The sequence below is a fragment of the Anabrus simplex genome, chromosome 12 (assembly GCF_040414725.1).
Source record: "Anabrus simplex isolate iqAnaSimp1 chromosome 12, ASM4041472v1, whole genome shotgun sequence".
NCBI lineage: Eukaryota > Metazoa > Arthropoda > Insecta > Orthoptera > Tettigoniidae > Anabrus > Anabrus simplex.
In genome coordinates, this window is record NC_090276.1 from 57987600 (window position 1) to 58004925 (window position 17326).

A 17326-nucleotide genomic window follows, 5' to 3' on the forward strand; every position below is an offset into this window, starting at 1 on the left:
GTCTTTATTTATTTGTTGAAATACATCTGTTAAATCCAAAAGTTGATTGAATCAGGTCCTGTTAAATCAAGGGTTTACATACCCTGAAACAGTCCTGCTCACACACATGACATATTTTACAAAGTCATAGTGATAAGATGCAATGAAAGATAAGCATTGTGTGTGTGTGTGTGCACACATGCGTGCATGTGTGCAGGTGTGTGTGTCCGCTGTACTCTGGTTCAACTGATATGGGACAATTAAATTAATACTATATTATGGTTTCACCTATTCAATACAAGAAAATTTATTAATGCAAGGTTACATTATAAGTTAATCACAATTGGAACCAGTTTCAACCATTAGCCAGGGTCATCTTCAGCCTGTCTTTCAAAAAGTGCAAGGTAAAAATTCACTGGCAGATAACAAACGTACACTTTTTTGCATGACGGAAGTTCAATATCGTATAAGAAAGATGCACTGGGTATTAAAAAGTCTTTTAAATTTTTCAAAAGGTGCAAGGTAAAAAATTCAGTAGCAAATAAAAGACGTAAAAAACAAAACTTTTCCCAAGACGAAAGTTCAATATCACATAAGAAAGATGCACTGGGTATTCAAAGGTCTTTTTAAATCTTGACGTGGAGATAAATAATTATCTCAATGTTGGATCTTGTAGTCATATGTTTTATAGACTAAGAAGCAAGTAGCTGGTTGTTATTGTTTTTATGCAGAAAAGTTGAAGTTAAGCACCAGTGTGAAGAGAAATAAGTGCAGTATTGGAACAATGGAGTATCACAGATGATAAATGAAGGTATCATTAAAATGAATGCTCAAAGAGTTCTTAAGGCGGCGATGTGGTCAATCTGAAGGTCAAGTCGTTTTGACCCATATTTGAGAATAATTCCCAGTTCAATGCGGAGATAGAGACAATTATAGAAAGTAAAAATCAATTTATGAGTTGGATAGGAGTAAAAAGGCGTGAGAAAATATAATATAAAATTTCACTTTGTAAAGAGTGAAGAGTTTATGACAGGCAGTGAGGGATAAGATTTGGAAATGAGTAAGAAAAAGGAGAGGAAAAAAGAAGATAATAGATGTGAAAGAGTGATGAAAGAAAGGAGGGAAGGGGAGTGGATCTAAGTTTGGTCAGGTGGTTGAGGTAACTGGGGCAAAAGACATGGATAGGAACTATGTAAAGCGTGGAAAGCTGTATTTGGGTTTAAAGAAGAAACATTTTTAAAAATCAAAATGAGAAAGTCAAAAAGAATATTTGATTTTTCTGAAATGCCATTTAAATTGAAATTTGGGTTGAGGTATTGGTCGAGATGGATGAAACAATTTTTGGTTGTGGAAAGAAGAGGGCCTTTATTTATTATTTCAATTATTTGTATGTCTTGTTTTATGTTAGTGAAAGTGTGTTTAGAATCATATATATGCTGTCCTACAGCAGAGATCTATTATATTTTAAAGTGTTAACATGTTCTAAATATCTAATATTAAAGTTACGTCCGGTTTGGCCTATATACGAGGAATTGCAGTTGTTGCATTTAAATCTGTAAACTAAACTCCTGATTTTGAAAAAACTCTAGATTTGTTGACCGAGGAAGAGTTATGTAAGAGGTCAATATTCCTGTTTTTGGTTTTGAAAGATATTTTAACATTGTGTTTTTTGAAGATGTTGGTAACTTTATATATAAAAATATATATTATTAATTTAATTGTAATCTCAGTTCAATATGGACCAAATGAAATTCTTATCATTCAATAATAAGGGGCAATCATATGTAGAAGTCTTTTATCTGTTGCTTGTTGAGTCAGCAAGTAAGCTCCACTGATTTGAGTCAAATCTGTAGAGACAGCTCACTCCAGGATATGCTTGACTAGTCATGACTCAGACCATCACATCCAGCCTGAGCACCTGTACGACACAGATGAAATGCACCAGTAATGGTGGTGATTAATGTTCTAACCCTTTCCAGCCCAGAGATGCCACATGGCATCACAATGTTTCTGAGTGTTTTAATCCACTTATAATTGACAACATAGGGAAGAAAAGGATCTCTTTATTGGTCACATTATGAGGACACCAGAAACCAGATTACCAAGACAAATTATAGAGAAACTCTGGAATCTGAAGCAACAAGTAGGATGGATTAAGGAAGTGAGAGAGTATATGGAAGAACTAAAAATAACTCTGAATGATTTGAAAAACAAAACATAAAAATTTAAGGAAACTGAAAAACATAAAAATAATATTGATACGAAAAATAGACAAATGGCATAGAATGAAAAGGGTATTTACAGATGAGAAACAGCAGAGAAGATCAGAACAAATGAAAAGCTACCGGGTAATTCAGAAAGAAAACCTATCAGAAGATGACCAGAAAATGGTTAACTGACGTGGTCCAATGAGGGCGTAAGAGGAAAAGGAATTGACAATAAAAGCCATGTGACATCATGCGGTGTTAGGTGATAGCTGGAATAGCTCAAACAAGTGATCTGTCCAAAATATTTTCAGGACTTATTGAAAGTACAAGAGATGCTATTTTGAATACCTCATAATGTATAACTTACATTGCTTAAGGAAAGAAAGTAGGTAACTGCTATAATATTGCAGCCTGGTTTAGGCAAAATTCAAACAAATACATCTCAGCTCCTATTCACAATAGACTAATCAAATTTTCACCACATGGGGGTAAAATGTTCTTAACTGTTATTATACATTTTAAAAATCCTAATGCAATTAAGGACAGTCTGGTGCAAAAAAAATAAATAAAAAAGAATTGGACAGGGATTAATAAAAATGATCATGGCAATGTACAAGGAATGTTGTAGTTGCGTGCAAACACAGGTTGGCAGGACAAGTTGGTTCAAAATAACTAGTGGGCTGAGACAGGGAAATGTTCTATCACCAATCCTGTTTACAATAGTAATGGATGACATCATAAGTATAGCAAAAGCAGCATATGGAGGAAGAGAAATGAACATGTTGTTATTTGCAGATGATATTGTGATTTGGGGAGAAGAGGACATGAAGGTTCAAGAACAGTTGGATGTGGTGAATGGGAAGATCAAAGAATGTGGATTGAAAATAAGTGTACAAAAGAGTAAAACTCTTGTTATGACTAGAGGGGAGAAAGAAGGGAAAGGTCAGATTAGATTTGCAGACAAGCCCCTGGAAGTAGTGGAGATGTTCAAATACCTGAGGAGTGAATTAATGGAGGATGCTTGACTGGATGCTGAAATTAGTAAGAGGCTTCAAGCTGGAAACTGTTTTTATCATAGTGTAAGAAACATGTTATGGCACAAAGATGTGCCAATGGAAGCAAAGGAAACTATGTACAAGATGTATTACGTACCCATAACAACTTACAGAACGGAAACTTGGACAGTGACAAAGAACGATGAGAGTCGAATTCAGGCAGCCGAAATAAAGTTCTTGAGGAGTATGATACAGAAGAGTAGAAGAGACAAAATTAGGAATGAGAAAATCTGGAAAGAAATTGGAGTGGAAAAAATGAATGATAATTTGGGCACATAAAGTGAATGAGTGACGAAAGAATGCCAAAAAAGGTTATGGAAATGCAAGGAAGGAGAGGCCGTGGACGACCACGATTGAGATGGAAGGATACAATCCAACGCAGTATTATAGAAAGAAACCTGGGCTGGGACACAGTGATGGAGGAGGAGAGGTGGAAAGACTGCAGAAAGTGGAGAGGAACCATATTTGCCTCTACCCAGCTACAGCTGGATAAAGGGAAATGATGATGATAATGATGAATGGAATTAGTCCACCTGCAATGGATTTTTTAAAAAATACATAAAAACCTGAATGAGAGAATTGATTGGAATAAACTAAGATGATTTAGACATGTAAAGAGGATGGAGATGAAGTTCGAGGGAAAGAGAGCGAGAGGGATACCGAGAACAAGGTGGATTGATTCAATAAAGAGGAGTGCAAGGAGAAGAAACAAAATGATGGAAGAATGGTGGAAGGAGAGAGGAAGGGGGAGAAGTGCCATAAATGCCCCGACCTGGCAGAAGCTGGATAAGGGAAAAGGAGGAGTAGGATGATTAACAGTCACATAAAACTGGAGGTCTTTTGCCTATGGGGCCAATGACCTAGATGTTAGGCTCCTTTAAACAACAATAATCTTGGCTATGATCACCATATCAGCACTCATATAACAAGAGTCTAGCTCCGTAAGAAAATAATCGGAGCACTTCGGAAAACTTCGGTCAGTTTGCCGCTACGAAGCATATTAGGAAGGTAAATGTAATTCTTCGAGGGAGCTTGCATTTGGGAGTTCGAACCCCACTGTTGGCAGCCCTGAAGATGGTTTTCCATGGTATCCCTTTTTCACACCAGGCAAATCCCGGAACTGTATCTTAATTAAGGCCAGGCCCTTTCTAACGTGCTTTTACAAGGAGTCTGAGACCTTGGAGTGAACGGAGACTTCGTCTGTTAACGCAGATATTCTGCGTTGCCTGCATCTTCAAAGAATCCAGCAAAACGGTGGTGATGATGATGATGATGATGATGATGATACAAAGATGATGAAAAAATGTGCTTTTATGTGGAAATTATTCTTGTGATGCCATTGGAATCGTGCTGTTGAATGGAGGGATAATCTAACATCTAGCAGCACTATTTGAACTACTGCTCCTTTATCAATTTAGTACCTGAAAAGACCGTGCATGCAGAGGCCTTTAGTTACCTCGTAGACAACATCCCGGTTCACAAGATCCACTACACCAGCATGCTCGTGACATTATGTACCACAGCTTGAAACTAAAGCTCCCTCACCTAAGTTTCCCAAAATGTTCCGATTATTTTCTTACAGCACTCACGAAACTATTGCTCCCTCAGGAGCTAATCTCTCGTGTCATATACAGTAGGAGGTCCCATGGCAATGATAATGATATCAACAGTCGCGTAATACTGGAGGTCCTGTGTCTATGAAAATAGTATTAATTTATAGCACTGGAAGTCTGAGGCTATGATCACAATACCAATAGCGCCTGTCTTTCGTCTGTATGGTTTCCATTATTTCTTTTTCAAAGCTATAGGGAACTTAAAAATGTCACACTGTATATGAAACACCAGCAAATGGTTCTCAGTTAATTTTCTTAGACTTGGTATGCTTCTTTGATGATGTTCCTTTGGATTTTGAGACCAGCAGCCGATAGAGAGCACGACAGGACACCCACGTTATGACGAGAGAGACGGCTACAGCTCCCAGTAGCACTGCAAGAACATCTAGGAGGTAATACTGGAACCACCAGAGATCAAGCGCAGCAGATCTCATGTGAGGAGCTCCCTTGTGTCTTAACACGTACTCAGTCCAATAAACAGCTTTCTCCAGAGGGCTCTGCGGTTGGTCTCGGAGAAGAGCTGACATCTGCTTCACGTTCTCTCGGTACCTGTGTTGAAATAACAGTGTGATATGGTTGTCTAATACAGATCATGGACAACAAGCTAGGAACACATAATGTGATAAACTCGGTGATACATCAACATGGGTAGATGGAGGAACAGAGGGGAGACAAAGACAAAAACTTAAACCATCATTATCTCTCTTGCATTCTTAATATTTTACATCTACAGTATATAAATCTTTATTTCTCTTTGTCTCAGCATTTCTTTTTGACATAAATACGTTTTATGGCTGGAGAGAAACATAGGTTTACTGCTCCGTGATATTACACAAAGAAGAACATCTTCCAGGCGGGATAGTTGAGCTGCTTTGTTGATATATGTAAGGTAATATTAGATGACTAGCCTTAAGCAACTAGACTTTATTTAAAGGGGCATAATAAACTTATGGTGAGAAAGAAGATTGAACAAGAAAGCCTTAGATATATGTTAACACAAGCAAGAACAAAAATACAACAGTCTAATACAAAGTTTCAAGTGAGTCTGTATAAGGACAAATATTATAACTGAAGCATCTTGAAGAAACTCCCTTTAATGTGTAGTTAATACAGTACAAAAACGGTGTTATATGTTTTAATTATAAATATTTATGTGTGTTAACATAAGTTAGATTAAGTTGATCTTGGAATACACAAATCTGATTTTATATATGTGAAGTTCACTGATGAAAAAAAGTGGATATTTTTTTAAATGTATGAGTATTAAGTGTATAAAAGACTTTTATAATAATTAATGACAGGGTGGACTATACAACTGCCTATGATATTTTTAATGAACTTAGTCAATACGTACCAATCAGGGACCAAAAATGGTCATATTCATAGATACTTGTAGAAGTTTAATGCTACAAGTTTCGGTGTATATTTATCTACCCCACCAACGTGTAACGATATAGTATGTTTCACATTTATAGTATAATTTTGAGAATAAAACAGTCACAGGTGCTACATTAATTGACCTGACAAAAGCTCTTGGTTGTGTCTTGCATGAAATCTTAATACATAAGCTCAGTTATTATGGAGTAAGCGACCAAGAACTGAAATTAATGGCTTCTTATCTTCATCAAATGAAACTGATGGTGTAATAAATGATAAGAAGAAATCTGATATGAAAACTGTTGAAGCAGGTGTCTCAGAAGGGTCTGTTTGGGACCTTTCCTGTTTTTTGTCTACATCAATGACCTAGCATGTAATGTTCCCTGCACATCAGTTCTATATGCTGATGATACAACTTTCCTAAATAGTAATGTTGATATCACAACACTAAGAAACCAAGTCAACACATCCGTTAAAATTGCTGAAAACTGGTTTCATCACAATATATTAACTATTAATGTCACTAAAACAGAAAATATCCTATTTACTTTGGATCACACTGTAAATAATGACTGCTGTAATGCTGTTAAATTATTAGGCCTACATGTAGATACAAGACTTACCTGGGAAATACATACATCGGAACTCTGTAAGAGATTAGCCAGGGTGTGGTATCTGTTGCAGAAACTGAAAACCTACATCAGTCAGGATATGCTTCTTGCATCCTATCATGCTTTCTTTCACTCTCATATACTGTATGGGATCAGGTTATGGAGCATTTGTCCTACATCAAATAATGTATTTAGAGACTCATGTAAGACTTACTTTGTGAGCCTAAAAATTATTATTATTATTTTTTTTTTTGCTAGTTGCTTTACGTCGCACCGACACAGATAGGTCTTATGGCGACGATGGGACAGGGAAGGGATAGGAGTGGGAAGGAAGCGGCCATGGCCTTAATTAAGGTACAGCCCCAGCATTTGCCTGGTGTGAAAACGGGAAACCACGGAAAACCATTTTCAGGGCTGCCGACAGTGGGGTTCGAACCTACTATCTCCTGAATACTGGATACTGGCCGCACTTAAACGACTGCAGCTATCGAGCTCGGTCCTAAAAATTATGACAGTCCGTTGTTTATATATTCTTACAAATATTATGCATGTAAAAGAGAATCTTACCAAACTTAAAGAAAGATCTACAGTTGATACGTATGGCACAAGATACAAGAATGATCTGGATACTCCTCGTTTCAGGCTTAGTAAAAGCACAAACAGCCACTTTTACCAACAGCTTAAGATATACAATAAACTTCTACTAACAATTCGAGCATTAGACAGAAGTGCATTTAACAGGGTACTGTCACAGTTTTTAAGGAGAAAGGGATTTTATAGTGTTGAAGAGTTTCTAGAATATGTCATTTTAAAAACTGACTTAATATAGGTAGCTAAAATAATTTTTCTAATGACTCGGACATTATGCTGAGATTGTTGTCTATAGATTATTTGTGTTAATACTAACAATACCTAGTGTATGTTTCCTGTACTTGTGGTGGAAGCAATAAACTATCTTACAAACTAAACTTACGTATGTTTGTGTTCTTCGCACAATTGGTAATCTATTTCACGATTCCTTCGTGAATTTATGCAAAGTTACATTCCTGTATTCAAACGTTTAATACAGCACGTTAAACTGATATTCATCTACGAAAGCACATGGCAGTAATGTGAAATACAATACAGCTGAACAAAGTGGAGACAGAATGGGTTAGATCACAGAGTTTATTGAACGATACAGTTCCTGCTCCGAAGTTGTGTGTAATTCTCCCTATTTCTCGGTTAAACCGGGAATGGCGCAGTGGCTAAAGACTCATGAAACCAATCATTGACAATAATCTCTCGTATTATCTAATGATAATAATGTCATTTGCTTTACGTCCCACTAACTACTTTTACGACTTTCAGAGAACTCTTATTATCTGTTCCATTGTAAAGAGTAAAATTGCACTTTAGTTAAAACATTTAACCCAACCTGAAATAACATGACAGCCTGTAAAACAGTCCATTAATGATAACACCCTTATTATCCTCTTATCAAAAAGGTGCACTTGAGAAAAACTTTTTTTAGAAGTTGATTTCCATTAAAGCGGGTAGTTTTCCATTAAGGATGGTCATGTATATTTGGGGGGGGGTAAATCAACTATAATCAACAGTGTGCATCAGTTTTGTCATTTTATGGATGAAAGAATAATATTCATGCCTAAACTCAGCTGTTTTGAGAGTGTATTGAGATTTCATTTCCATATGCTACAATATGTGAGAAAGTTTACACCAGTTGCAACAAAATGTTTTAATGTGTGTGTATGTTTAGTCCTCAGCCCGAAGGCTGGTTGGATCCTCAACAGTTTTGCCATAAGCTGTCATAGATGGCCTAGGCATCACTGAAGAGGCGTACTAGGGAAATGAGGAGTGAGGTAGTTTCCCGTTGCTTTCCTCACCGAGTCAGAAGTTGCTAGTACATATTAGTCTGCCAAGCCCACTGAAATGCAAGTACCAACTGACCCTATGAGCAATATTTTCACACCATTCATAGCACGAACTGGCTGCAGAAGGAATGGCATTACTAGCATCACTCATACTTCAGTCACTTTCATATTGTCAAAGCCAAGGATAAGATAGAGACAGATCAATGAAAGTAACAAAATTACTCTAGCCCATACCAGAAGACATAGTGCACTGCAAACACTAGGTCCTGCCAGCAAAGGCACTTTAATGTGTATACAACAAATAATTTTAAGACATTCAGCAATTTAACAGATTGTAAATGTATTTATACAGAGACTAACTAATGGCATTGTATTTTAAATATTAGAATAAGGTTTTCAAGTTTCAAACTCAACAAATAGTCATATTATTTTCAATAAGATGACGTAATATATACACGTTTTATACTTAAGAGGTTTTTTAAAGTTTATCATGGATAAGTTTGTTAACGGCAAACCATAAGTGTATGTTCTAGAACAATGTTACCAATTTAACCTTGTAAGAATATTTATAGCTGAAGATGTTCAAAATATGAACGAAACATGTCCTGTTTTAACAATTAAGCAATAAAATAAGGATGAGATCCTAATTTTAAAGTTGCTTTTAATGAACTGAATAGGTGGAAATCAAAGTTTTATTGTTCTCCTTCCTATAAACCACCAAACCAATCTGGGATTTAGAACCTACAAGAGGACAGATATAACGTTTGGTAGAAATATACAGAGTAGTTTCCCAGTTATAAGAACTCAACAAACGGACGAACAGACAAATCGACAAAGAAAGCTTAAAAAAGTCCGTTCAAACTTAGACTGAAAAACGGTCTGTTAATAATATCTCCCTTATTAATCTACATATCGAAAAGATGCACATGAGAAAAAAGTTTTAGAAATTGATTTCCATTAAGGCAGGTAGATTTCCATTAAGTTTGGCTGTGTATATTTTGTGGGAGTGCAAACTCATGATTTTGGTTTCATATAAATCCTCAGTCAGTTCAGGAATTTAGAAACAATATTGGCCTAAAACCTACCCAAGGACAGGTGGATTCTAAATATGAAGTTTGGTAGAAATATATCCAATAGTTTTCAAGTTACAAGAACTCAGACAGACAGACAGACAGGCAGACACCAAAGCTAAAAAATATGCTGATGGTCATTATTACAACTGAAACAGATAAATGAATGAAAATTTTGCCAAAATAGTCAATGTACAGACACACAGTCATTACAATTTTATTTATATAGATACACTGTATATTCTGTTATGGGATATTTTTCATAATGTATTAATATCTGTGTACATGAATTACAGAATAACTATGACAATGCTAAGTCATTAGTCAGTAATGAGACTTTGTCTTGCACAAGAGGGATTCAGAGGAGGGAGGAATGGTATCATTGTTGCTTACCTTGGATTGTTGAAGAGTTCGTCCAATGCCCAGGTCAAAGATTCTGTGGTGATATTCTTTAGCTCCAACATAATAGCATAACCTTTAGTCTGAGCATTGTGGGCATTGCCAATCTGATCGGCCATGACAGGTACGGCGAGCAGCGGAACTCCATGGTATGTGGCTTCTTGGGTGCTGAGCAGTCCACTGTGAGTTATGAATAGTCGTAGGTTAGGGTGCGCTGGAAACGAAAGACACTTCATTTCCTGTAATCCTCTCAGCCTTTACAGAGAGGAAACACCAACACCTACAAGGGAAGGTCACAGCTATGGGTTCACTGATTTCGTCAAACTTTGGGAGGCCTAAGTTCCCAATGAGGGACTTCGATTTTTTTTTCACTAATAGAGTATTTCAAAAATTAGACGTACGGCTTTCAGGCGGTTGCTACATAAACTAGCGTTTTGTCTTAGGCTGACACTAGACTCATCAGAGTGGGATGTGGGGATGTGTCAGGCGCTACCCACAGGTGAATTTATCATAAGCAGTTATCAGATTGAGCCTACGTGGCTCAGGCGGCAGTAGGGTGCGAATTGTGGGTGGTAGGGGGATTGAGGGTTTCCCCCCGCTGACGATTTTATGACAAAGGTCCCCCCCCCACTAAAATTGCCCTGGGATGGGGGGGGGGGGAGGATTCCTTCATTATAAAATAATGAGGAACATGTACAGCAAATATTACTGAAATTAATGATTTTTGCTGTGCATATTCTCATAAAAGATCACATAATATACAAATAATAGAATGACTGCTAGACCAGCAGTGGCAACTCCGCACATGCAGTCTATTGTTCATGTTTCACTCTGGCAAGTCCATCTGAAACCCGGGCAACATATAACATACTTCAAGCCCTCCTCTCTCGTCATCGCTCCAAGTAGCTCGAGCTTACACCACTCCTGCACTTCTTGGAGAGGGTGTGTTTCCGATAGGTAGCCAATAGGACAATATTCACTTAAGGAGTGTAAAAACTGACAAATTTGTTCAGTCAGCACATAGACCTAGTAGAGGAAGGTTCCACTAATAAGCCATAAATCAAGACAAACAACGCCTCGTCTGGCCTTTCTTAAGAAAGGGACAGTCTCTCATAAACTTCTCAGCTGATTGTAATAACTTTCTAATGTTTATCATTCTTGTTATAACAACAAAATTCAAACAAAAAGATCTAAATTTTACATTTTTCTGGGGGGCGGGGTAATTTATTTACAGGGAAATTATATACCCCTCCCCCGCCTGAAATAAACACTAGTAGTTAAGCCCTATGATCCTTCTCTACCACACCATTTCCATCTAATTTTGCACCCTGGGTGGCAGTGTGCCGACCTCTCGCTGCTGGGTTCTGTGGTTCAAATCCCGGTTGCTCCATGTGAGATTTGTGCTGAACAAAGCGGAGGCGGGACACATTTCTCTCTGGGTACTCCGTTTTTCCCTGTCATCTTTCATTCCACCGACACTCTCCATTATCATTTCATCTCATCTGTGAGTCATTAATCATTGCCCCAGAGGAGTGCAACAGGCTTTGGCAGCCGGCACAATTCCTATCCTCGCCGCTAGATGGAGGCTTCATTCCATTCCTGACCCGGTCGAATGACTGGAAACAGGCTGAGGGTTTTTTTTTTTTTTTTCTTGAGTTATCAGATTTTGCCTCTACTAATGGGTTTCTGATCAATTCACCTGCATACGAAAGGGTATCGTAAAGTTATAATCATCTAATAATGCTCTGGTTTTTTACTGTTGTGGAGACATCCTCAATTACCTTGAAAAGGGTAAAACCATCACTGGTGCATACTACAACAATCTTCTGGACAAGTTGCAAAATGTTCTGATTCAGAAACACCGCAGTATGATCTCCAGAGGGATTCGTCTCCAAACTGACAATGTACCAGCTCACTCCTCTCAAGTTGCAATTGACAAAACAACGGCGTGTGGCTTCAAAGTCTTGTAGCATCTACCTTATTCTTCCAATCTTGCACCAAGTGACCTTTTCTTATTCCGAGAAATGAAAAATCCATTACGGGGTCGCCAATTTGACAACACAGATGACATCATTCGTGAACTGGAAGAGTGGTTTAAGGCATAATCTGCAGACTTCTAACAATAATGGTATTCAGAAGGTCAAGAAATGCTGGGGAAAATGTGTAAATCTGGATGTAACTACGTAGAAAAGAGTTAACAACTGCAAATCAGAACAAACTTTCTATAAATTTTTTTTTAAAGGTGATCATTAAAACTCGATGTACCCCCTTGTACAGCCCAGCATCGGCGGGTAAGACCTAACACATCCCACTCTGATAAGTCTACTGTCAGGCCAAAGACACCTGAAAATCCTTATATCTAAATTTTGGGAGGTTGCTCTATGCCAAACCAAAGAAATACAAGCCTGCAGATTTGTCCTATTGGTCATACTTTGAATTGAACAGCATGCATACATGTTGGCATTGTGGGGGGGGAAGTACCACTAGCCTTGTGGTCAATGTCCCCGACTTCTTCTGTGGGACGAATCGGCTTCTCCTTTTCTCTTTCTTTAATTGACTTGAAAAAACACTGGTCTTCACTGACCAGTACTAAATTTATTTTTACAAATATGAGATATTAAATTCTACTGTGCCCAAGTTCTAATAAATGTATTGGTTTCAAAATCATACATAGTTCACTATATCTTACAATGCTGAACTCTACAACAAATTAAATTGCCAAGACAAACTTGAAAACGAAACTTTCTCAAAAACACTTCATAGCGTGAATTCTTTTTTCTTGCTGATCTTTTGTTGTAAAACATATATAAATTCACTCTTTCTCATTGTACCTGCGGTAGTGGTTATAAGAATTGTCAAGCCGTGAGTAGTAAGATTCATGAGTTTGCGCTACAGCTTATACTAAATGAGTGCATTTTCTAGTCCACATGGACAAAGACAAAAACATATAAAAATAAAAGAGAAATAACGGAGAATAAAATTATAAAGTAAAAGTGAAACCTAGCACTCCTCAAATCTGAGACACCTGTATAGAATTCAGAGATGCTGACCACCACACCAGTGGTGCTACCAATATTCACAGGCAAATTGCCAACAGGTAGGGAGGCTGTTATATTTAAAGGAATAGTTCCTCAGTAAATAAGGGCCAATGGCAAAACCTCTCAAACATGTATTGGTTTATTTTTTATGTAGATTGGCTTTCCAAAGTTAGAACAAAATCGGTGACCCCCACAGCTGTGGCATTCCCTTGTCCAAGTGATTTCAAAGAGCTAGAGCTGGAAGATGTTTCTATAGCTAGCATTACAATATAAATTATTACATCAAGTGGCTACTTAATTTAACAATTTGCTTTATGTCGCACTGACACAGATAGATCTTATGGCGAAAATGGGATAGGAAAGGGCTAGAGTGAGAAGGAAGCGGCCATTGCCTTAATTAAGGTACAGCCCCAGCGTTTGTCTCATGTGAAAATGGGAAGCCACGGAAAACCATCTTGAGAGCTCCCAACAGTGGGGTTCAAACCCACTATCTCCCGGATGCAAGCTGACAGCTATGTGCCCCTAACCAGATAACCAACTACTGCAGTAGCTGAAATATTTCAGTGCTGCTGATGACGATCATCATAATCAAGTATCCTCAAAGGCTGAAACTACTCCAGCATGAAGTGGCCAAAATAGCTTTATCACTGACTGTAATGAAGTCTTCAAGTTGAGTTTCTACACTGCAGTTTGGACAGTGAAACAAATGCTTAACATCACTGTCGCAATCAGCATTCTGTGTATAACCCCATCTTCTGAGTGTAGCCTTGGTTCTAGGCATTCCGGTTAAGGGTCTTCCAGACAGGCAAGGTTGCAAAGTATGTGTTCTAGTTCCTTACGTTGACCAATTCCAGTAGGATAGTGTAGACTGTTGCTACCAGTATCGATCCCTAAGAACACTTGGTGTGGCCTGGTGTTATTAATGAATCTCCTCCATGACCTGAGATGATGTTGCGCCATTTCATGTCTATAGAAAGGAACAGTTGTCCATCTCTTGTTTAATTTTCTCAGTTTCCTTTGCTATCTGCCCTTGTATTGAAGGTGGAGCCATGCCACAAGTGCGGTATAGCTTTTCGACATTTGTTAGTTCAAGACAGTCAGAAACTGCATGGCACGTATTGTTCAAAGCAATATCCACTTTCTTGGAATGGACAGAGTTGACCCACACGAACAAGCACACTCGGCTTCAGAAAAAAAGTCCTGCTGCGTACCCTCCAGATGCAACCGGGAAGCAGAAGTGAGCTTGTTGGGAGATAAGAGTAGATGGATGCAAAAGAACTGGGATCATTGTGGAGAGAGCTTTTCTAATTTAGGACAGTATTGTATGACATTGTGTAGATTTTCCTTATTTTATGTCTTCAGGTTTGTACTATTTTCCTCTGTCTGCTGGTTCCTTTTCCCAATCTAACCTTTCATTATATTTCCTGACTTGGTTTTCATCCCTTGTTTGTTTGTTTCAATTACCAGCATAAAGAAATGTTGATTGTCAGTTAATGGGAGGAAGAATCCAGTGAGTGACATAGCTGAACAGCAGAATGCACAGGACATTTAATTTCCCAGGACAGCAAATGAAGGTGTGGTAGTGGCGTTGGCGATGATGGTGACTGTTTTAAGAGAAAGGCAAGTAAACAATCATTTGTCAAATGACATGTTATTGGAACAGATGATTAAAAGAACTGGAAACCATTCTTTGGATTGTTGTTCTTCCATGTGAATGATGATGTGAAAGTGTATCTTGAGGCTTACTCTGGAGTTGGCTGGCCCAAGAGTCACTGAAGCAGAAGACTCTAGGACTACCAGGTAAGATGACGTTCGTGATGGTGCCACTGTCATGAATATCACAAATATTATATTATTATATTATACTCTATGTAACAAGGCTTAATGTTAAAATCCAGTCAACAGAAATGAAATTCATCAGAACAACAAACCAAAAGATCAAGAAAGACAAGAATAGAAATAAAGCAAACAGGAAGGAGGCTGGCATCAAAATGCCTGTTACTGAGCTTGTAGAAAGACGCAGGCTACAATGGTTTGGACATGTTATGAGGATGGACAGAACGAGAACAGCAAGGAATTCCTTTGACAGAGGAGTGAAAGGAGAGAGGTCAATATGCAAGCCGAGGGATCGATGGATAGACACAGTGAAATTGGAGGTCAGCAAGAGGAATTTCAAATGGTAGGACATAGAGGAACAGAAAGAAAGGAGGAAGTAACGAGGGCTTGTATACCACACCCGGGAAACTGGAGTCCACAATTGAAGCAACCAGATGTTACCTACCGAAAGAAATGCCACTCACCTAGAATATCATTCTGAGGCATCCATTTGCCAATCCGGACATTATCAGGCAGTCCAGGAATAGCGTCCGCCTCCCACTTCCACAAGACCTTCTGTTTCAACTTTGCGAACGTGTCCAGGAAAGCCTGTCTCATAGCTAGAGGCATGTCCTTGTTCTTCACATTGGAACCGAGACTAAAGTACACTACCCCATGTTCTGCCTCATCCATGTACTTCTGAATATCCTGTGAATTAAAAGAAAATACAGACTGTTACATCACACTGACCTAGCGAGTAGTTTCTGAGTAAAAGTACGCTCATAGGCAATGGCAGGGATTAAATGACTTCTACTGGTTTGCTCAGCCAGCTGTACAAGTGAATATGGGAATATTCAATAAATATCCAATTCCTTTTAAATCATACAAGAAAATGCTAAGAAAGCAACAGATAGGGAATCTGCCACCTGAGCGACTGTCTTAAATGCAGATCAGTATTGATTGATTGAAAAGTGGCAGAGAAAATTGAGCACCGGTGTGATTTTGTTGCACGAAAACACAACACCTCACATGGCCCGCCAAAAGTCCGAACTGCTGCAATGATTCAAGTGGGAGATGTTAACATCTTCCATACAGTCCAGATTTAGTGCCATGCAATTATCATGTGTTCGGTAAACTGAAACAGGATCTCAGTGCACGACAATGAGGAGGTAGAAGCAGCTGTCCCCAGGCAGTTACACAGCAAAAATGTGGTTGACCGAGAAAAGTTTACAGTCTCTTGGGGACTATGTGGAAAAGTGAACTTACATTGTATGTTGTCATGGTCATGTTGCCTACGTGTAGGTGGTTTCATATATGGCCATAACTTGGAAGTTTAACTTACTTTTTGATTCGCCCTTATAGAATGCTGGAGAAGAGCTCTAGAGGAAAAAGGGTTTAAAATCAGCCAGAATAAGACTGAATACATGGCTGAGAGTGGTGCATCCCCATTTTATACGTTATTCACATAAACTTTAAAACTAAGACACTTTTCTTATTACAGACTCTCAATCCACCACTCCCAGCCCTTTAATGAGCAATAAAGTCCACAACAACCGAAAAAATAATCTTGAGAAGTCCCCTCTTCTGACCCACATATCAGCAGACAGCCCTGTTTTGACTATTTTTAATCAATCATCATAGGGCAATGAAGAAGAAAAAGAGTCAGACAACTGACCACATCAACAACATCCTACAAAACCACAACTGAATTTTTATCTCAAAAATGAACATACTAAAAAAGTGACAATTAAGTCAGTGAATTTTCTATTGGTTGCACACATTGGAAATTATAGACTGAACAATCCATGCCTGGGGGCTTTAAATACTGAGACCCCTTTCTCCAGGGGTCATAAATATGGAGGGCTCTTGCCCTGGGTTATGGGTGAAGACCTCAACGGCATCCACGGCAGAGAAGATGGACTTTGGTACGGTGGAGATGGTGGAAGGGGCAAACCCATAACGTCTGTACTCCAGAGGAGCGGCTACAAAAGGCGTCTGACTTCATGTTAGGGGCGGCCTAATTTGAACCTGGCAGAAGATGATAAAATGCCTTTGGGGGTGGCGAACCCATCGTACAAACAGCCTAAGAAATAAGTATGAGTGAATCAAGGCCTCGGAAAATGCTAGGGCGTTACCCTGAAGTGATGCGCAGTTCCCAGTGCTCTGGGGGAACTGTGAGAAGTGGGCCAACAGACATCATAAGAAGTGGTATCATCAATGTCATGACTTTGAATGGCAAGGTAGAAAAACTGATAGAGTATATGGAGAAGAAAGACAGAGCAATCGTGGGA

General features: G+C 38.5%; 1 protein-coding gene across 1 annotated transcript in view; it reads right to left on the reverse strand.

Moving 5' to 3' along the window:
* LOC136884178 (UDP-glycosyltransferase UGT5) overlaps window positions 1–17326 on the reverse strand; it is a 22815-nt gene continuing 5489 nt past the window's right edge. Inside the window, exons 2-4 of the mRNA XM_067156214.2 lie at window positions 15521–15743; window positions 10177–10396; window positions 1–5403 (exon numbers count right to left, since the gene is read on the reverse strand). Of these exons, the coding sequence (XP_067012315.2) occupies window positions 5097–5403; window positions 10177–10396; window positions 15521–15743 (750 nt within the window). The 3' untranslated portion in view covers window positions 1–5096. The remainder of the gene's footprint in view (window positions 5404–10176; window positions 10397–15520; window positions 15744–17326) is intronic.